Source organism: Episyrphus balteatus, chromosome 2 (genome assembly GCF_945859705.1).
Source record: "Episyrphus balteatus chromosome 2, idEpiBalt1.1, whole genome shotgun sequence".
NCBI classification, from domain to species: domain Eukaryota; kingdom Metazoa; phylum Arthropoda; class Insecta; order Diptera; family Syrphidae; genus Episyrphus; species Episyrphus balteatus.
Window position 1 is genome coordinate 33,747,883 of NC_079135.1, and position 23,293 is coordinate 33,771,175.

The 23,293-nt window shown below is 32.3% G+C and overlaps 1 protein-coding gene across 7 annotated transcripts in view; it reads left to right on the forward strand.

Moving 5' to 3' along the window:
- The window catches only part of LOC129909194 (protein sidekick-like), a 174,114-nt gene that overhangs the window by 137,037 nt on the left and 13,784 nt on the right, over positions 1-23,293 (forward strand). For 6 of the 7 annotated variants that reach the window (XM_055986221.1, XM_055986220.1, XM_055986219.1 and 3 more), the window contains one exon: positions 2,870-3,038. In XM_055986221.1, the coding sequence (XP_055842196.1) occupies positions 2,870-3,038 (169 nt within the window). Of the gene's footprint in view, positions 1-2,869; positions 3,039-15,950; positions 16,477-23,293 lie in introns of those variants that run through there. The other variant, XM_055986225.1, reaches the window with a different exon arrangement.

A 23,293-nucleotide genomic window follows, 5' to 3' on the forward strand; every position in this document is an offset into this window, starting at 1 on the left:
AGCTGCAGGGGTAAAAATTGGGACACTAAAAGAACGGTTTCTTTAAGCTCTATTCATTACTGAAAACTAAAAGATTCTTGAAGGTTTGGTTCCTGAGATATTTTCAATCAAACTTTTTTTCTTTCTTTTGCTTACATTCCAAAGTCGATATCTTTTGACCAAAGTCTCGAAACATATTAAGAATTAGGGGTATGAGTTCATAATCAACAAGCCTATGCATTCAGGTAAAAAAATTACAATATTTTTTTTTTTTTTTTTTTTGAATTTTCGAAAAAATACCAAGGGGTACCCCTTGCCAGAAAAAAATACATTTTCAAAAATTTACTCGAAATTCATTGAGTGAGACATCAAAAGAAAGGACTCTTCAAGATCTAATCATAGCCAAAAACCAAATTTTTTTGGATGTCTGGTTGCTGAGGTATTTGCATCCAAACATTTTTACTTGCGATATAGGTACTATATATCAAGTTATGCATTCGTACAAAAAAAAAAAAGTTGAGATAACATTTTTCCATGACATTACGATGGTAGACAATGCCAAAAAAGTGGGTCCCGGAAGTCCGTCTGTCTGTCTGTCTGTCTGTATAAGGAGCTACAGCCTAAACGGATGGACCGATTAATGTCAAACTTGGTATGTAGCGTTATTTGGCGACTCTCCAGAGGGGTTTTTGGAATTAATTTTTTTGGACCAAAAATAACGGTACATGTCATATACCGATTTAAGAAAAATTGAAATATCTCGAAAACGGCTCCAACGATTTTGTTTAAAAAATTCAAATGTTAGTTTTAGTTTTAAGCTAAAGTTTATCTTCCAATGTTTTTTGAAAATCATTATTAACGGTACCTGCCATAGAACGGTTTTTTTCAAATCCGATTATCTCCGAAACTGATTATTCGATTTCAACGAAACTTTTTGTGAAGAAGCATTTATATAATTTAAGTATAAACCAAAAATAAAATTTCCAAAAAAATAATTTTTTAAAAAAAATTTGAAAATTTTTTTTTTGAAAAATCAAATTTTCGAAAACGGGACATTGAATTTTTTTGAAATTTTGTTTTTAGATGTTGATTAGTGATTTCTACAAAATGGCATACCAATTTTATTTTAAAACTTTTTTTCCAAAAAATTATTTATAAAAAATTATTTTTTTTAAAAACGGCTCTAACGATTTTGAAAATTTTTTTTTCTAAAAATGCATGTTAATATATCAATCAAAACTGCATACTTGTTTTGGAGGGCAATTCAATTTTAGATTTTATTTTATTTTTTTAAAAAACGAATTTTATTTTTTTTTTCCAAATTTCTATATAAAGTCTTAAAAATTTAAGCAACTTTAACTCTAAGAGCAAGTTGGTGCGACCCAGTCTTGCATTTTATTTTTGTTTGGCTCTGGGATCAGTTATCCCTATTTGCAGCTTTGCTCTAAAAATGCGTTCCTGTTATCACTGTTTCAGAATTCTGTTTAACAAAACTCTGCACACAATAAAAAAAAAACTTCCATTACTTGAAAAAAATTCTGAACATTCGCCTAAAAAATGAGTAGGTACAGACAGGTACATACATACTTCAAAAACAGGGATGAAATTAAAAAAAAGTCCTTGTAAGATTTTACTACTTTCTTCTATCAACACTCTTTTATTTTTTCAGTATAATAAAAGAAAGTCAGGAAGTGATACCTTTTTTTTTTTGATAAAAAAAAAACTGTTCATGGTCCAAACTTAGTTACTTTTTTTATATGTGCCTATAAATTGGATTCTATTTTACAGTTTGAGTTAAGTGCTCACTTTCTCTTTTAACTTTAAACAAATAAATAAAAAAAAATATCTAGGTATATAGCATCAACAAAAACCCATCTCCACTTTGATCTTCAATTTATATTGCCTAACAAATAAAATAATCTCAAACAATGAAATTTAATTTTACCTAGTTCTTTCATGGATACGCCATACCGCATCGCTTCGTATACTATAGCTATATCTAGAATGGCCTTATACTGCCTTGTTTTGCAATATATTTTAATCCTCTCCACTTTGCGATGTTGGCGACCAGAAAACCGTTATTTTACAGCTCACAACAATAAAATACAAAAGCTAAAAAGGAAAACAAAAAAAGTGGTCCCAGCCACAAAAAAAAAAAAAAGTTTCTAACCTTAATACTCATCTGCTTTGTTTCAATTCCCTGGTTCTCTGGAAAGGCTCTTTAATTTTATTACACCAGACATTAAAACATCGATAACGAGATTACTTTGAAAACCGCTTTTTACAACCACAAAGTCCTCTTTAGTGTTGCCATTTTACAGGAATGGTATTTTTCTGTGACAAACGCAAAAGACGGGGTTAAAAAATTTGGAATTTTTAGTTTATTTTTTTCTTTAGTTTTAAATTTTCGAAAAATCGGTATTTTAGTAGGAAAATCCTCCTTTAAAAATTAAAATACTGAGTTGTAAATATGTAATTGGTACTTCTCATAGAAAAAAATTTTAATACTTCTACAACGGCAACGCCTTCCACACATTGTGTGTTATGCCCTCTTCTAAAATGCTTCCACCATCATTATGGTTTTCCACCAGCAGCTTTGAAAAAAGACCCATTTGCATTATATTTTATTTTTTGAAAATCAATGTACCTACAACTTCTAAAAACATCTCACGCAGCCGAGCAAAAATATTTCATCCTCATCTGCCAACAACTAAGCATCCTCGCCATGTATCCTTTTTTTTTTTTGTATCTAATCATTAGTTAAATAGACGACACACAAAAATAACAACAACGAACAAAAACAACAACAATTTATAATTTAAATATGTATCTGGCGCTGTGTTTAATGTATATATTTATCTATGTTTGTCTACTTCTACACATTTTCCAGGTAATTAATTATGATTCATCGAGAGGTGGCGTTTCGGTAATTACCGAAAAGGGCGATGTCACAACATCCTTTCTACTGATACAAAATGCAGATCTGCCTGACTCTGGGAAGTACTCTTGTGCGCCATCGAATGCAGATGTCGCAAGTGTTCGGGTGCATGTACTAAATGGTAAGTGTATAAACATGTAGCATAAAAGTAGATATATACTATAGTATAGAGTGGATAAATATTTGAATGTATATGTGTGTGTTAGTTTGAGTGTGAAATTCTCGAGAACGCTTTTACTAATGATATAATGAGCCTCTATCCTAGTTATTTTGTGCCTGTTCCTGTGCATCACACAGTGGGTACATGCTTGTACCTTGTGAAACATATAATCCAGTTCCACTTTGGTATAAAAACATAATTGCCGAAAGTATACCGGTGAAGTTGTAGAGGAATGGTGTATGATGGTCGCTATTATATGTATGTATGTGCAAAAAGCATGGAGTTTAGGGGAAAGTGAAAACGGGTATAGTAGAGGATGTTGGCTTAAGGGATAATAAGTGCGAAAATAAAGTGAAGCCCACTCAAAATTACGCGAACGAATGAAAAAGGGGGACAAAGTTGTTTGGTAATAAAATGCAATGTAGCACACATAGTCCAGTCATTTTAGATTTGGTTGTATGGAGGTCTGAGAAATAATTCGCAACTGCAATTCGGACTAAAAATATGAAAGTACACTAGTACAGGAACTAAACCCCCCATTTTCCGAACAAATGTCTGGACGACTTTGGCCGCCATTTTGTTTTGAACAGTTTTGCGACTATCGCTTGTAGTTCGGCTAGTTTTGGTCTTAGAGAAAAATGTTATGAGACAAAGTTGTAGCAAATTTTATTTCCCACAAAAAATGTTAAGTAAGTTTTTATTCTAAAACCTACCATTTAGGAGTTATAATGAATTTCGTAAAATGCTATGCTCACTTATTTTTTATATTCACCATAACTTTTTTTTTCAAACTTTTATTAAAAAATTGTCGTTATAAGAGTTGAAGAGCTACTAATTATCTATGTTTGTCTCATACTAAGTTTTTTTGTCCGAGTTGCCGTTTCCTCACTAAAACAAAAATTCAATAAAAAAATTAGCAAAAACAGGGTGAGGGGAGAGTACGATAATTGTGGTGCCGAGATTTTATAACAGTTTTTTGAAGAAGGGTTCAATACAAGTATTTTTTACTATGGGAAGGGGGGTCTATCTCCCCCCGTTTATGCGGGAGGAGCAGTTTTCTAAAAAAAAACAGCCTAAAATAAAAAAAAATATTAAAAAACAACGGCAACACTTACAGTTATGAATGATACATTTTTCAAAAGCCACAATTATATGCATTATTGTAGTTTTTAAATGGAGCTATTAAAATTTATAGTTTTTGAAATAATCGATTAAAAAAAAATTTTTTTTCCTAAATTTAACTTTGAGATCGATTATTTCAAAAACTATAAATTTTAATAGCTCCATTTAAAAACTACAATAATGCATATAATAGTGGCTTTTGAAAAATGTATCATTCATAACTGTAAGTGTTGCCGTTGTTTTTTAATATTTTTTTTTATTTTAGGCTGTTTTTTTTTTAGAAAACTGCCCCTCCCGCATAAACGGGGGGAGATAGACCCCCCTTCCGATAGTAAAAAATACTTGTATTGAACCCTTCTTCAAAAAACTGTTATAAAATCTCGGCACCACAATTATCGTACTCTCCCCTCACCCTGTTTTTGCTAATTTTTTTATTGAATTTTTGTTTTAGTGAGGAAACGGCAACTCGGACAAAAAAACTTAGTATGAGACAAACATAGATAATTAGTAGCTCTTTAACTTTTATAACAACAATTTTTTAATAAAAGTTTGAAAAAAAAGTTATGGTAAATATAAAAAATAAGTGAGCATAGCATTTTACGAAATTCATTATAACTCCTAAATGGTAGGTTTTAGAATAAAAACTTACTCAACATTTTTTGTGGGAAATAAAATTTGCTACAACTTTGTCTCATAACATTTTTCTCTAAGACCAAAACTAGCCGAACTACAAGCGATAGTCGCAAAACTGTTCAAAACAAAATGGCGGCCAAAGTCGTCCAGACATTTGTTCGGAAAATGGGGGGTTTAGTTTCTGTACTAGTGTACTTTCATATTTTGAGTACAAATTGCAGTTGCGAATTATTTCTCAGCAAAAGTATAACTTGACTGGACTAACAGCACAGTTGTGTTTCTGTCAGTGGTGTCGAACAGGAAAACATAAACGAATAAACTGTTGTTTTTTTTTTTGTCAATTTTGCCAGAAGACGTAGTTTAGTTTTTGTTTATTCTTTTGGAGCGTGATTACTCGGACATCAAATAATGCGAATCAGATTCGCAATAGTAGCATGCAAAGCATCAGCCTTTTGCATTAGATCTGTTTGAAAAGCCAATTCAGCAAATTGTCTAATTAACTTGTTATCGAAGTCAAAGTACAATATCATTTCTCTTATTTTGTCAGTATGCGTAGCGTATGTCAAATGTGTTCAAATTGGTTCTTGTTTTGCTTTTAACATGAAAATTTTCAATTCTCGGAACTCCATTCTGGATCAGGGACGAATAATGGAAAATTAATCAAAACAATTTTATATTACATTCACAGCACAGTGGACAAAATTAGTAATTTTTGTAGCAAAAATCAATATTTTTAATAACTTTGATAACACTGCACAACAAAATTAACCTTTTTGTATGATGAATTAACCAAACAATACTTTTCCAAAGGTTTTTGGTGTGCTGAACTCGAATCCGAATTCAGAAATATTCAATCAGCTCCCGTTTTTTAAATATTACCGTTTGAAAATGCAAAAACACCTGTTTCTGAAGTTGTGTTGCAATGTGTGGGAATTTTTTGCAACACTTTTTGTGAAGGTTTGTATAATAATTGCCTTTCTTCTTTAAAAATCTGTTTTTATCTTTGCGATATCTTTTTTATAATCCGAGATATTTTAATTTGAAGTTACTGCAGTTTGAAAATAACGTTATTGATAAAATAAGCAAAAACACACGTACTTAAACTTAAGATATCTCAGACAATAAAACAGATATCGAAAAGATTTATACAGATTTTCAAAGAAAAAAAAACAGTTCTTATAGAAACCGTTAAAATCTATGATAAAATAAAGTACCTCACAATAAAGCATAACCTCAAAAACAGCCAAAACACGTTTTTTTTTCGCAAATTCTAACGGCAATTTTTAAAGAACTAAGACTGATAGAATATTTCTGGCTTCATATTCGAGTTAAGCACCCCAAAAACTATTGGAAAAGTATAGTTTGGTTTATTTATAATAAAAAAAGTCAAATTTTGTTGACCAGAGCTATCAGCCAAAAAACGTGTTTCTGCATTTTCTAATGGCAATATTTAAAAAACTAGAGCTGATAGAATATTTCTGACTCAAGATTCGAGTTCAGCACACCAAAAACCATTCGAAAAGTTTTGTATAGTTTATTCATCCAAAACCTTGTTGTTATATAGGTAAGTACTTCGTTTTCGTCACAGCCAGAGCCTTTTTAGCTTCCTTCGTCTCAATATCAGCAAACGCACCACTGAAAGCTCACTTCGTTTCTTCGATAATGTCAATATCATCCACATAAGTACACCAAAAGTTAAATGAACTAAAGTGAAAAATTGTGCCATTACATGAGTATGACTTTTGAGTTGGGTACTGTAGTAACTGAACAAAAAATACAATTGATAACAATAAGCAACAGTAGAAATCTAAAATATTTTAATGTAAGTTACGAAAAATAAAAATAAAAAATTACTTTTAATTTTCAAAAGAATACGGACGTATTTTATTTATATCAAAAATAAGGAAACATTGCACTTACAATTGATTCCAGCACGATGTACAAGAGGTTACATGACAGTGCATCGACTTGTCGTAAACCTTTCTCGAAATCAAAGAAATCGGTGTTGTTCTGACTTTAACGGAACAGAGAAATACATCCTAAACAAGCGAACGAGTTTGCAGGGAAGCTGAGACACAAAAGAAATGATGTGTAAGTGTATCGATTTGGTTTTCTAAAATCTTTGCTCCCTTTATTCTTTGTCTTGAGATCGCTGTTTTCACATCTCTTGAGTTGGGTGGACGGATATATTCATCGTCCAAGAATAATGGATTGTTCTGTCCTAAAAGTTGAAGTAGAACTGTTGGCATCTTCGCCGTTTAGCAGTTTGGAAAAATGGTATTTACAAATTTTCAGGACAGTCTGTTTGTCTCCTACTTAATTCCCGTTTTAATCACGGGAGCTTTCTATTTTGAATCATATTCTTGTAAAGATTTCTTTACACTCTGATTGAATTTTCTAATGTTAACCTTGCCGTATCTCTTAATAGTCTGGTGGTGGGTCCTCTAAAATATTAATAGGGAAGCGGTCAGCAAAAATTCTAGCGGTATCCTGCGCCTGAAGTTTTTAACGTCAAATCTTCCTACAAGGCCCATTTTAAGTTTGTGTTGGATGTTGGAGGAATTCCTGGTGTAAATCGCGAAGTGATCAATTCGGGTGATATTTTGATGATCTGGAGAGCACTTTGTCGCTTTCTGTATATTAAGGTGGGGGAATCGAGTGCTCGAGATGATGACATCACACCCCGCTGCACTGCGCTGCACTGCAAAGTTGATTGCCTGATTCCGTTGCCAACCTCCATACCACCTAAAATAAATTGTTTTAATTTTTTTTTCTGATAAATTGACAAAGCTTCGAAGGAGTATCATTGTCTTGAAAAGTGTAACTCTGCTTAGCTTTATCGGAAAATTTTAGGTCTCTTCAGAATGATGTCAGCTTTATACTTATCCAGGCCTGGATACCCGGGTATCCACTAATTTTTCGGCTATACGTGGTATGTTTAAGGTCCAGGTTCCATGGGTCGTCAACTTTTGGATCTTACATATCCAAAACTTGTTGTGGGTTCTTCAAAAAGGGATAAGAAAAAGATTGGAGACTAAGACGCCCTTGGACTTTCTTACTTAGAGTTACCAGTGCCTTAAGGCTTCGCTGCAATCCATTGAATTACGACCTCAACCAACAAGCTACTGCGCAAGATATATCCAACTCAGCTGCTTCCAAGTTCGCAAACCAAGTTGTTTAAGTTTTTTTTTTCACCTGAGTGTTCCAGCTTAAGCGAGCTCTTTCTCTACTGCATCATTCTGGGTTGGAGTCGAAAACGCTTCGAAACACTGCCTTTGCCTTATACAAAATGTTATAACTAATATAATTTAAATTAAAAAGAATCTTGTTTGTCAACATTCAAATAGTAGGCTATTGATTATGTCGAAAAAAACAGGGTAATAAGGAACTAAGACGTTCACGGGTTTTTATTGCAGGAATCGTTCAATGGGTTATAAAAGAAGATAAAACCGCGGAGTGCTATTAAATGAGAGGGTGGAAACTGAAGATAGGGGTGCAAAAGCCCCCTTTTTGGTTTTTTCAATATACCTCGTAAACCAAGCAAAATATTGATATATTTCACATAAAACTTTTTGTAGAGAATTAAATTTCCTATTGGAATAATGTTTTTTAAAAATTGAAAAAAAAAATTTCCATACCAAAATAGTCGAAACAATCATAAAAAAAATATCAAAAAAATCGATTTTTTGAGTTTTTTTGCTTTTTTAGTTGTACATTTTTTTTGGGTTGAGATAGACATAAACATTGCTCCAAAGAAAAAAAGAAGATTAAATTTCCTTCAAACTGCTGTGCTCACTAAATTTTTTCATTGAAAATTAACCGAAGTATGGCCATTTTAATCTATCTTTTTTTCGCATTTTTAGTTTTACTCAAGTAAAACAGAAACATTTGAGGGGAAAGTACGATAACTTAAGCACCAAGAACTGATAATAAGATTTTGTAGAGGGGTAAAATACAATCATTGTTTACTATGGGAGAGGGGGTCAATGTCCCCCCGTTTTGGCGGGAGGGGCAATTTTCTAAAAAAAATACTTAAAATAAAAAAAAATTATTAAAAAACAACGGCAACACTTACAGTTTTGATTAATACTTTTTTTCAAATGCTAGAATTATAAACTTAATATTTATTTTAAAATGAAGTTATTTTAATCAATTCTTTTTGAAATAAACGAGTGATTCCGATAAAGAAAGTATTTTGTCTATTTTTCAATTTTCTCAAAAAGTAGAAGGCATAGGAACATTATGATTTTCATGATTTGATAACAAATCAATTAAGGCAGTTTACTTTGTCGAGCAATTTTGTATTGAAGTCCGCAGTCTCTGTGAAAATTGTACTCAATGTGCTTTTTAAACTTTTTTTTCACAAGTTTTGGCTTTGAAATCGGATATTTCAAAAACAATTGATTAAAATAACTTCATTTTAAAATTAATATTAAGTTTATAGTTCTAGCTTTTGAAAAAAGTATCAATCAAAACTGTAAGTGTTGCCGTTGTTTTTTAATAATTTTTTTTTATTTTAAGTATTTTTTTTAGAAAATTGCCCCTCCCGCCAAAACGGGGGGACATTGACCCCCTCTCCCATAGTAAACAATGATTGTATTTTACCCCTCTACAAAATCTTATTATCAGTTCTTGGTGCTTAAGTTATCGTACTTTCCCCTCAAATGTTTCTGTTTTACTTGAGTAAAACTAAAAATGCGAAAAAAAAGATAGATTAAAATGGCCATACTTCGGTTAATTTTCAATGAAAAAATTTAGTGAGCACAGCAGTTTGAAGGAAATTTAATCTTCTTTTTTTCTTTGGAGCAATGTTTATGTCTATCTCAACCCAAAAAAAATGTACAACTAAAAAAGCAAAAAAACTCAAAAAATCGATTTTTTTGATATTTTTTTTATGATTGTTTCGACTATTTTGGTATGGAAATTTTTTTTTTTCAATTTTTAAAAAACATTATTCCAATAGGAAATTTAATTCTCTACAAAAAGTTTTATGTGAAATATATCAATATTTTGCTTGGTTTACGAGGTATATTGAAAAAACCAAAAAGGGGGCTTTTGCACCCCTATCTTCAGTTTCCACCCTCTCATTTAATAGCACTCCGCGGTTTTATCTTCTTTTATAACCCATTGAACGATTCCTGCAATAAAAACCCGTGAACGTCTTAGTTCCTTTCTAAACTACATAATCAATAGCCTATAGAGGGATTTGACTGATCCCCTCGTTTTTGTCGTTCGTAGAAAACTTCTGATGACCTTCGACTTTAAGGGCAAATAAATACCATTGATAACTTAACCCGGACCCCACTGTTCATTAATCACGCCCTTAACATTTTTTCCATCAACAAAAAAAGTTAATAGGAATTGCATTTTTCTCTTAAGCCTTCTGCTGTAGCCAGCTCGTTACCCAGAAGATACTTAATTATTATTTTTGGATTTTGGTAAGAGTGGCTTTTTCCCATTCACAACATTCGCGAATTCGCGTTAGTGCTGCTGTCATCAAGCAAACTCTCTCATCTTTGGTACATCACGAATCGCAATTCGGTTCGATGATTGCGTTGGCGTTGGTTGGTTTGTTGGTGGTGTTAATGGAGACGTAGGCGGTGCGGTGGTGGCGGCGGAGCGGCGGCGGCGTGGGGCGTTTAAGGCGAATATTAATTCAATTGCGGTGGAATCCTTTCAGGCTAAAAAGGATGTTTCAGAATAATGCCTTCTCCACTTCGACTGATGTTGTATGATGCGAGCTCTGTAGTTGTAAGCCTGCTTGTGTGTAATTAGAATTTTCTCATTTGCGAACGTTTTAATATTTTCGTCGTCGCGCCATGATGTTTATCATCCATTCACATATACGATGGTAAAATGGGAAGGGATTTCATTTTATGTCGAAAATATTACTAGGCTTTCCATTCCCTAGGAATAATAAATTTTTTTTTTGCCTATTTTTTTTTGATACCATGTTAGTTTCACTCTAAGAGCTTTATTCTATATCTACCAAGAGACAGTTAATCGTATCATTACTTCACTCATGATAGGTATATCTTCTAACACACAACATAACAAAACTTAAGAGTAGTTTAGCTACATCCTACTCCACTGTCATTCAAAGTTGAGAAAACATATAAAGGGCTTTTCTGTTCCTGAGCTCAAGTTAAGTGTATAAAAATAGAAAAAAAAGGCACACAAAAAAATATATATGTACACAATAGGTGTATTTTCTAGAACATTGCGCGTACTTACTTTATGCTTGGTTGTTTCTGGATGCTGCTGTGTACCCTAGTACACTACATAGTCGAATAATACGCTCAACTTATCACAATTCCGTTTTTTCTACTTTTATAGAGACTGTGTTCTCACTATGTTAAGATGATTTTTTTCTAAGATACACAGTCACAGTCATTTAAAAAGATCCAAGTTTGACTTTTTTTTTAATTACTTGTTGGGCATACGAGTATGTTTATGTTTCTTTTAGGTCCAAGGACAAATGAAAAGATTCTTTTTATGTTTTTTGTTAAAAAAGTTTTTGCAACTAAGCCACTCGACCATTATTACTGATTAAGGCTAGGCGCACACATGCGATTTTGATCGCGCGATTATTCAGTCGCAAATTAGATGACAAGAATTTCAATGACTGTAGACACAATTTTCAAATTTTTAATCGCGGCAAGCATGTGTGTTCACAGGCATTGAAATCCTTGTGATCCATTTTTGCGACTGAATAATCGCGCGACTAAAATCGCATGTTTGCGCCTAGCGATTCTATTCATAATGGAAAAATTAAACTCCGTGTGTGCATGAGTGAAAGAGTTGAACAAAGGAACATAGTGAGTTCCTTTGTTCAACTCTTTCAACATAAAGAAATTAAATTAGTCTGTGCATCTATATTATTGTCCTGCAATGTAGAATTCTTCGTATAAATAGGTAAAATCAGGAACATACATAGCAAAAAGAAATGTAACAACATAAACGTCAGTCTAATAAATTTTCAAGGTATTGTCTCTATTTATAAGACCTTGTTAATTGTGTCAAATGAAAAGAATGTGGTTTTGACCAACAACTTGTATTGTTTGAACTTCTTTATTGATCAATTACCATTTCTTTAACAGGTAGACTTTTTCACTGTCCATGTCCTTCAACTAAAACTTATTTCGAGACTTCCTTTCGAATATTCGAAAAAAAAAAAATATTTCGATTGCAAATAACTCAGCAAACAAATCTCAAAGAATCTTTTGGTTTTCATTCATCAATTAAATTCAAAAATACCTTTCTTTTGATGTATCATTCGAATTATTTGGAGGAAATTTTTTTCAAATGATTTTTTTTTTACAAGGGGTACCTGTACCTACCCCTTGTAATTTTTTTTGAAAATCTAAAAAAAAAAGTTTTAATTTTTGTACCTAGAACAGACTTGTTCACTATGAACTCGTGTCTTTAAACAAAAACTTGTTTTGACACTAAAGTCCAAAAATATCTTCCTTCGAATATTCGAAAAAAAATTATTCGACTGCAAATAACTTAGCAACTAGACTTCAAACGAAGTTTTAGAGCGTAAAAATGCCTTTCCTTTGATGTCTCCTTTGAATTATTTTGAATAAATATTTTCAAATCCATTTTTTTTTTTTTTTCGAAAATCTGTAAAAAATAAAGTTTTAGTTTTGTACCTAGAACAGACTTGAGCAAAACTTGTTTCGAGAATTAAATCTGAAGGTTATCTATTTTCGAATATTCGAAAAAAATAGTTCGATTTCAAATAACTCAGCAACCAGACCTCAAAGGAACTTTTGAGTATAGAAAGTACCTTTCTTTTGATGTCTCATTCGAATTATTTAAAGAAATTTTTTTTCAATCCATTTTTCAAAGACTGTTTCTTTTGTTTTAAATGCAGGCTATTTGCAATAATAACACAATTATGCTATATTTTCATTGGTTCTTACTCCAGCACAAGCTTTGTGGTACCATTTGATACACATTTTGCACTTAATCCAGCATTATTTTTCATTTGGATATAAAAATAAAAATACAGTCTGCAAAGTTCTCATCCTCAAAATCATCACTAACGGTATTATTTGGCGCTTGTCGGTTAACTTTTTAGAAGATTTAACGGTGAACTTCTTTTTTCATTTTTTTTAAGCAACCAGAGCTTCCAATTTCGCTGATGGGCGGTCTTCCCGAGTAGCAAATTTGCTTCTATAAAGCTTAACAGGTGGTAATGTACATAGCTCCTGTAAAGCTTTATAGAAGGGATATTGTGTGTTGGGTTGTCCCAGTCATATCATATCTGATGTTCTGGATTTTTTTTTTTTTTTTAATTAATCTATATGACTCCTTCTTTCGCAGAAAATACTTTTGAATATTGCTTTCTATTATAAAAAAAGGAAAAGTTAAAAATTTAAATTTTTTCACATGAACGATAACAATTTGATGAAAAATCACAAAATGTACCGTAACTTTTTGGCGTCTCAACTGAACTTGCTAAAACTTACAGATGTGTTCGATCATACCAAAAAGCCATTGCAAGTGTTTCCAATTTTACTTTTTTTATACAACATAATACAAAAACGGTCTTGTCCCCATAGACGGTCTTGCCCCTACTTCCCCTACTTATGTACTGAATTCTGAATATTGATTTTTTTTTCTACGAATTTTACATTTTTAACTCAGATTTATGTACAGAGTAAAAAACGATTACAGACATTTATGTACTTAGTACAAACGGATTAAATCTTGTAGTAAGAATCAATAAGTTTGTAACAAAAATAGCTCATACCGAAGATGTTATATTCAGTACATTCTATCTTCATTAAACACATTGCTCGTATTTATGAAGTAACTAGCTGTGATTAATTAATTACTGTCTCTGTTCTATGTTCTGTATATAAATACAGCGTCATTCGGTACATTAATTAAAGTTCAACAATTACATTTTAACTCACGCAGTACATATTACATTAAAAAACTTTCCCAAGTATAAAATATTGTATTGACTACACAGCTTTTAGCCTCAGTGTGTACCTATCCATTAAATTAGCTTGAATTGAGTCTGTAAATTCGCACATATTCACAACTTACTTGACCTTAAAAGTTCATAATGTAAATTTTTTGCAACCATTGTGTACGGTACAAGTACAAGTACTCAGTTTAATATAATTTGGGTTTGATAAATAAGTTATGCATTATTGAATCAGCACATGACATGCTGTTAAAATTAATGTTTTTTATATTTATTGAGACGGATTTTGTTTGGCATATAAATTTAACCGTAAAATCGATCTACACATTAATTTTAATTTTATTATTATCAGTACAAAGAGCAAGATTTGCATTCCATGGAAATTTCAGTACAATGAACTGATATATAACTTTATGTTATTTCCCGGATAAAAATGGAAATTAAACTTTATTATTTGCATAATTTTTAAACATTGAACCCTAACAACACATTGTTTTTCAATTATAAAGTCAACAATTTCAATTTGATTTAGATTAATTTTGTTGAGTATTTTCTTCTTCTCCTCACATCCCCTTCATCTAGTATTGTAATTGTTTTACGTGCAATTTCAATAATTTCAAAATATTAACAATTTTGCAAGTGTAGCTAGTGGACTCGAAAACAAAAGATCTTTTGTGTTAAAACAACACTTTCTTCATAAACAGAACGGAACAGAAACTCAAATTTTCAAAACGTCCACCACCTAGAAGCCCAGTGTGTTTTGTATCCGATTGCGTAAATCTGCATCTGGAAAACTATTTATCGATGCCCAAAATAGTCCCGTTAGCTATAAAACATCAACGGAGCGTATAGAACAAAAGATTTACTCGTAGAAACGATACAACACATTCAGGACAGGAGAACCAACGCACGAGTCCTACCTACATCACAAAATTCCAAGCAATACATTTGCTATCACTCACACAAACACACACACACAAATAAACACACATTCTATTATGGTAAAGGAATATAGCTTCCATAGTATAAATGCATTGTTGCCAGATTGCATGGGAAACCAATTATTCGCTTCCTTTGTTTGCGGATTTAATTCCTCCATCACCAGATGGAAAACCCATCCATTGTCTTATACGACAAATTGCTGCTTTTACAAGTTGAGTAAGCTTTTAAACTTATCACCATCACCACTACCATACCACCTACTGTTGTGTCTCTTACCATAAACTATACACTAGAAATGCCAGAAGATGCACACTTCTTGACAGTGTCCCACATTTTCTCCATAACTATAACAGCACACACCTTGGATAGATACTTACTTCATATAAGTTGGAAAAACGGATGACTAAAAATAGATTGAAAAATATTCTCATTCAGGTGGTATATACGCACAATAGTATCTACCTACTAGAAGTTTTGTTAAGACATTTTCCAGCTACTTGCTATTACTGTATTACTGTTAAGTCCTCTTATATGGAGGTACTTTAGTCACTAGTTTGTGTGAAAGTACTTGAAGAAATAGTTTTGAGAATTCAGGATTGCGGAAAAAAACGATTTGAATTATTAGATGCAGTTGGGGAAACGTTTATTTATTCTAAGTAAACACGTGAGTCTCTTATTTTGTTGTGAGAGATTGCTCTTATTATGTGAATTTTGATGACAAACTTCTTATAAGTAATTGGTTGGATGTGAAAATGACAAAATTGACGTTTATAAAAAAAAAAATCAGTTCTAAAAGACATTTTGAAAAGTGAAATACGAGGATCCTGGAATGACTGGTTAAGTGTTTGTCAAAATCGCCCAAAAATTTGAATCAATAAGTGCCAGTTGTACAAACGTGGGTCAGCCTTGGTTCAGGAATTTAACCCGCCGATTTCGGCGGATTAGCTGCGGGTCAACTTCGGTTCAAGCATGAATGTGGCTATTTTTACATATATGGACCTTGAACCAGTGTTAAAACTCATCTTTACTACAGATTTCACAAGATAAAAGTTGCTGATCCACGGATTAAATATTTGTACAACTGGCCCTAAGCCTCCAAAATATTTGTAATCATTGTAAAGTTCCTTGATTGTTCGATTGATCGAAGTTCAAGTGACTTATAACTCTCAATCATGAAATAATTTGCAAAAATTCGAGTAAAAACCACTAAAAAGAGATACACTTGTTCCTAGAATTGGCAGTAGCCAAAGAATATACCAACGGAGATCTTATGCTCAAAAACACGATGGACGATGGATACATTTTTATAACGCTTCTCAAAGTGAAAAAAACACAAATGGAATAATGGGCCTAGGCCCTAGGGTCTTAAAACAAACCGATTTTTTTATCCTTGCACTTTGATAGAATACCATAAAATAATACAAAAATTTAATTGTCAGCCAACCTCTTCAGATAACGAAATACGCAACAGATTCACCCGAAAAATTCAACTGGATTTTAATAGTTTTTGCTAAATTTAAGCTGATGTTCAAGACGCTGTAGAACGGCAAGTACAATTTTATTATTTTTTTTTTTTTCTTTGTTAACATTTTATTGTATGAAGTTTTAGCTTGGATTCTACACCAAAATATTTTTGTTGGGACGACTTCGAATTTTGAATAAAGTACCGCTACCGCTACTTGCCAAGGGAAAGACATTGAAATCCATCGAGACACACCAAAAGAAAGGCTTCTTCTATATCTGTATAAATGAATGAAAACCAATAGTAGGGGAGCCCGAGATGCTAAATTTGCAGTTACTCGAGCGCCATGGGGACCTATTGGATTGCGAAGATTAGGTTCTAAAACGAAAAAAAGTATATGGAAGTTTTTCATTTAAGTGGGGATAAGAGCTTATAAACACGTTAAGAAAATGTAAAAAAAAACTGCCACATTGAAATACTCGAGCGCGTCAGATATTAATAGGGTATACTCGCATTGACTTTGTGATAACCGATAAATATTAATCTGACGATAAGACAGTGGTGGGTGGCTACAAAAAGCAGTAGAAAAAATTAAAAAAAAAAAGTTATTCGAGCGTGTCAGATTTTGAGAGGGTACGTTCAGTGAACTCCTAATAGTGTTCAATTTGAATAACTGACGATTTGGACGTGGCCTACACTTATAAATCATTTTTGAAAATGTAAAAAAATATTGTTAACTTAAGTTACTCGAGCGTGTCAGATTTTTCTACTGTAGGTTCAGCTCGATGTTGGAGTCACCCTAAATGATAATCTGACAATTATGTTAAGGTGTATTGCTAATCTGACAATTTAAAAAAAAATTAGACAGTTTTTGAATAAAACAATATTTTTCGTTTCTTCTGGATGTAATACAAAATTTACATTATATACATATTATATACAAAGGTCAATCAATAATAATTTAATATTCATAATAACTGGATTCGTCTTCCAGGTTGGTTTCCACTTGTTCAACTTTGTCGTCATCTCGTGTTTCTGTAAGCAAAAATGGTTATGATACTTACTTGATAATCTTTCTTTCGTATGATATTATATTATTAAAAATATAAAACGTCTTTTGGGGCTTTGACACGTTATTTTTTATCCAATTTAATGAATTCTTTAGATTTTTTTAAGTCAATCCGTATCCACATAATAAGTGTAAGTAAATAAGACAAAAAAAATTAAGATATTTCGACAAAAACGTTAAAAACTCAGCAACACGAACCAAAAAATTGTATTTTTTTTTTACTGTACGTTCATGCTTTATCGATAATTTTGGCTATATTGCCCCATGAAAACCGTCAGATTATATGTTTTTCGTGTTCCTGATAAAATTCCCTTCAGAATAAAAAAAAAGTTAATCGCGCTCGAGTATTTCGAGGTGACGTTTTTTTTTTACAACTTTGTGCCTCTCCCATTTTCTTATGCCACGCTCAAATTGTCAGATTATTGAAATATACACTTTTCTAGATGTACTTAACCTACCGTTTCTTAATCTGACGCGCTCGAGTATTTCCGAGGATCGATTTTTTTTTACTAATCTGACGGGCTGCCCACAACGCAGACCACTGTATCAAGCTTTTATATTTGGTAGGAGTACATTACTGAGTACAAGCTTTCTCCCCATATGATTTTCTGACGCGCTCGAGTAACGCGCGAAATCCCTTCCGGGGCTCCCCTACTACAAAAGGTCCTATGAGGTCTTGTAACTGAGTTATTTGAGACCGATATATTTTTTGTCGTAAAATTCGGTTAACGGACGATAATTTTATGTGATAACTTAATGATGAAAAATTACATACTTTAATAAATTGAATTCAATTATTATCACTGAATCATCATCCGCATTATTTTGCATAAGACAAATAGACCGAGAGCTGGGAGCAGATTTTTTGCGTGAGAGTTAACCGATTCATATTAATATTAGAATAAGTCCCAGTCATGGTGATGACGAAAACGAACGTCTGCCAGCATGTGTCTGCGCCTTTGCTGAGAAAAAGTGCATCAAAAGTACATTTTTTCTGAAAAGTGATTTAGTGAGGTTAACCAACTGGGAATAATTGGATCCTGACGCTCTCATCTTCCTGATTACAAAAACACCCATGACAGACGTTTTAACCGCGCCCAAAACACCCGACAGACGAACCCAAAAACGCGATCTTTTACGCGAACGCAAGGGCTTGGGGTAACCACTTGAAATTAGTCTTATTATGTTGCTCTTGACTCTCTGATTAAAAAAATACCCATGACAGACGTTTTAGCTGCGCCCAAACACCCACAAGACGAGTCCGAAATCGCGATCTTTTTCGCGAAATAAAAAAGCAAGGATTTAAGGTAACCACTTGAAATTAGTCTCATCCTGTTGTCCTTGACTCCCTGATTGCAAAAATACCCATGACAGACGTTTTACATGCGCCCAAACCCCCACCAGACGAGTCCTAAATCGCGATCTTTTTCGCGAAATAAAAAAGTAAGGACTTGGGGTAACCACTTGAAATTAGTCCCGTCCTGTTTTCTTTGCCTCCCTGATTGCAAAAACACCCATGACAGACGTTTTAACCGCGCCCAAACACCCGACAGACGAACCCAAAAACGCTATTAAATTTAAATAAAGATTTTTGTGAACAAAAAAAAGTTTCTAATAATTTTGCTTAAATTTCATACATTTATTAATGCCAAAAGATTGTCTAGGCAATTAAAAGAAAACAACTATATGAGAGTGTAGGACAATCTTCCATCGTTTAGGCGATAAATGCAATATCTCACAAATTGACTTCAAACACAAAAAAAAATATTTTGAAAACAACGGCAACACCTACAATATTTGCATACACGTTTTTAAAAAACCAGAATCTCATTTCTATCTGTACAATTTAAATCCACTAAACTCAATAAAGAGATTTTGAAAGAATGGTCCTTTACTCAATATTTTGAAGAAAAAAAAACGTTATTAAAAAATTTTAAATGGCTTTTTTTCAAACTTTTTCGTGGTAAAATATGAATTTATTTAAAAAAAAAAATTGGTCAAAAATATAATCAGTTGAATCCCAAAGAGGAAAAGATAATATACGTATATTATCTTTTCCTCTTCGGGATTTAACTGATAATATTTTTGACCAATTTTTTTTTTAATAATTTAGATAATATACTTATAGATATTATCTTTTCCTCTATAGTAAATTTTTGTATCAACAATTATTATTGTTTAGAATGAATGAATTAGTTTTGTATATCTGATTGCCCCTCTTAACCCCTTAAAAGGTACCTCCAATGCTCCCATACCTATATCATTTTCGGGTTATTTTCTCGAAAACGGCTCTAATTATTTTGGTTAAACTTTATACAGATACACCCAAGGTGGATTATATTGGAGGTGGTAACCCAAGAAAACGTTTTAAGTTTTTTTTTTTCGTTAAGAATTTCGGAATGCGAAATAAGGGACCGTTCCAAAATATTAAATATTGATTGAAAAAATCCAAACTGTATTACAAAACTATATTTGGAAAAAACTGATTCAGAAATTCAGAATTTAGAATAAATATGATTAAAAAAATATTCTATTTATATTTGTGGGTATATTGCTTTACTTTAAATTTGCCACGAAACAACTTTTTAATTTACATCATCTCTAAAATAGTCCCTAGGATCTAACCTACTGTACCACATAATTTCCATGAATTTTCATCTGATTTTGCAGGAATCATTATAATAAATTATTACAGCATTTTGTCCACTTCTTCAGTTGAAAAACAAAACAAGGTTAAAGTTCGTTTAGGTTTATTGAATCATATTATTTTCTTACTTAGTTAGTTATGAATGAAATATAATATGTATGAACTATGAAGCCATACGACAAAATAATTCAAACTTAAAATAGAAACTGATTTCATTTGAATTAAAAGTTATTTTAAAAAAAAACTAATGTAGGTATTAAAATTCAATCGAAAAGTTATTGAATCTGAAATATTGTATTTTTAATTAATTTCTCTTCTTTATATAAACGAAAAATATATATAAATTGAATGAATGAATGAATGAAATGAAATCCAGAAAAGGAATTCCGATCTGAAAATTAATTATACACCGGCCGTATACAGAATTTAATTGATTCAGTAAGTAATGTTTGTGTGTGTGTGTGTAAAGAATTCGCATACGAAACACCTCATTACATGATTACCTGTTGGGCGTATAAGTTGTGAGTTGTATTCCTTTATTATTTCAAGAAAATTTTCATTTCATTGAAATGCTTATTTAAGATTAAATCAATAAACAGTAATTGACGTCGTAATTATTTTTATAGGGAAGAATTAAAAACTCTGTCCATATTGAAATTATTTCATCTTTAAAGTTGTAAACTGTTACTTAGCCTCCATTTCCTGGAAGTGGAGGTGGAAGAAGTGACTACATCACAGGATGATCATATACTTTTCACTTAATAAAAACTCAGGGCCAGTTGTACAAATGTGTATTTAATTCGTGGTTCAGCAACTTTTATCTTCCGATATCGATGGTAACGCTGAGGTTTTGCACTGGTTCAAGGTCCATATAAATGTGTAAAAAGCCAAATCCATGCTTTTCAATTTTGAATGGGGTCAGACAGAATAAGTTGCTAGGTACGAAAATGCAAAATGTTCACGTTTTTATCCTTCTTGGTAGTTGCATATTGATCAATCAATCGAACTTTCATCCAGTTTAATAAATATTTCTGTCGAACCTAACTGTGAATTATAATTTCACAAAAAAAAAAAAGCGACTAAAAGCATTTAATTTTTTTATCCAGTGAAATCTTCTGATTTATGGAAAATCGAATTCACAATAATTTTGATGTTTTTGTGGCTTCTGTAAAGCTTAATGGAAGCAAAAGTAATACCATTTTGCTTCTATAAAGATCAACAGATGTTTTTGTGGCTTCTGTAAAGCTTAATGGAAGCAAAAGTAATACCATTTTGCTTCTATAAAGATTCTGTAAGGTCTTATACAAGCAAAAGTAATATAATTTGGCTTCTATAAAAATTTACAGATGTTTGTGTTGATTCTATAAAGCTTTAAAGAAGCAAAATTGTTTGTTAGGAAGAGTATACAATTTATCAAAGAGTGTCCAATGGCAACAGATAATGAAATTGCTTGAATCCTATTGACAGTTCCTCAGTAATGGATTGTAATTGAAAAAAATCAAGTAGAATTATTTTACTTTGAAAAAAAAAGTATTTCAAAAGCTTTTATGAAATAACTTTTTAAAAAAATTCTGAGAAATTTAGAGAATATTTTTGAATATACTTTTTCTAAATTATTTAAATTGCTTTCCTTTCAAAAACATTTTCTAGTCTGCATTTGTTACCAAATTGATTGCAAACAGAGAAAAAAAAACTTTTCGTCAAAAAAAATCCAAACTTTTCCGAAGGTCACAAAGTTTTTTTTTATCAATCGAAAACTCTTTTCTTTCCTCCCAAAGATTGATTGAATTGAAATATATAATAAACCTTTTTTCTATTTTGTGTGAGTGAGAAATCTTTGTCCTCTCTACGGAAACGCCACAAATCTCTCAAGTGTCAAATTCATTTGGTTCCCCTTTTGAATCCTGTCACAAAAAAGTCCTTTTTTTCCATTTCGTCGTCGGTGCGGTCTATTTCTTGTTTAATTCTCTATTTTTTTTTTTTTTTCAGTTTATTTTTTCTGTTATTTGCTCCTTTTCTCGATTAAAATATCTGTATATAGTATATATATATTTTTATTCTTTGTTATTCCTCTAAATGCTCTTGGTTCATGCATCTGCAAGTGACAACATAATAATAATGGGCAATGGCACAAGATTTGCCACAGCCAAATTGTATTCCGGCGATTTCTTCTTCTATTTCGTCGTCATCGGTGCCGTTGTCGTAGTCTTGGTGTAGTTGTAGTTGTGTGGTCCTTGCTTGTCACTATGTTGAAACCGGCAATAGGAAGGATTCTGCTTATGCCACCCTCATTACAAAATAATTCCACATCCTTGCACCTCAGACATATTGCATTATTTGTCGCTGCAAGTTTAACGGTAAAGAGCGCGGTACAGGATACGATGGGATAATTTTTCACTTGGCTTCACGTTTTTCGCCAGGCAAAATCTTTCAACGAACAAGGACGAACCAAAGCAAAAAAAAAAAAACTACAGAAATCGATTAACGCCAACCCTGTTTCTTAGGATCGATGAAAAGGAAGTGGCTGCAGCAAGGACGACGACGACGGCTACAACGACGATGACGACGGTGCTGCCACCTCTGGCAAATTATTTATCCCTCAATTTATAAATTGTGATTGATATTGTAATAAATTGGAAATCGGAAATTGAAGGAGAGGCTGGGGTTTCTTTTTGATTTTTTGCTCTCTCTGCGTTCAACAGAGCTACATACTATACCTGAATTATAGGAGTTAAATTATAGGAAAACCGGAGGAAGAAAAATTGAATATAATGGCTGCAGGCTACATGAGTTGTGGCTTGAGATTAAGTTGAATGTATCTCAGTTCCAGATGTACAACGAGAGTATATCGGAGAGGCTGAAGAGCGTGGTTGTGAGAAGCGAAACTTATTTATGGCAGTCATTACTCCTGGTTTAAGTTTCACCTTCACTGCTGATTTAATTTTTGTTTTGTGACGTTTCTTTTTTTTTTTTGTGATGGTCTTTGATGGTTTTCACTAGGAGCTTGCTCTAGTACAGTTTTTTGTTGGGTTTTTAAATGTTCAACTGTCGTCCTTGTTGCTGGCTGCTAGCTGCTAGCTCTCTCTGTGATTATGGGAAATTGGAAAGAATATTTTTTTCCATTTATATTTTGTTGGAGTTTTTAGTATTTTGGTTTTGCTTTTTTTTGCGGAGGAAAAGTACGAGATTAATGGGGCAACATTCAGCTGAGCAACTGTCTTGGACATAAATGGGATGGAAAGGATGATGTATGATTATATGAATTCAGTAATTTATTTTAAGAGACATAGTCAGTGAATTGGAAATAGGACGAGACCACTAAATGGAAAGACATTTATGGACACACTCAAATATAAACAAATACAAAAAAAATGTTGGAAAAACGGAGAGAAAATCA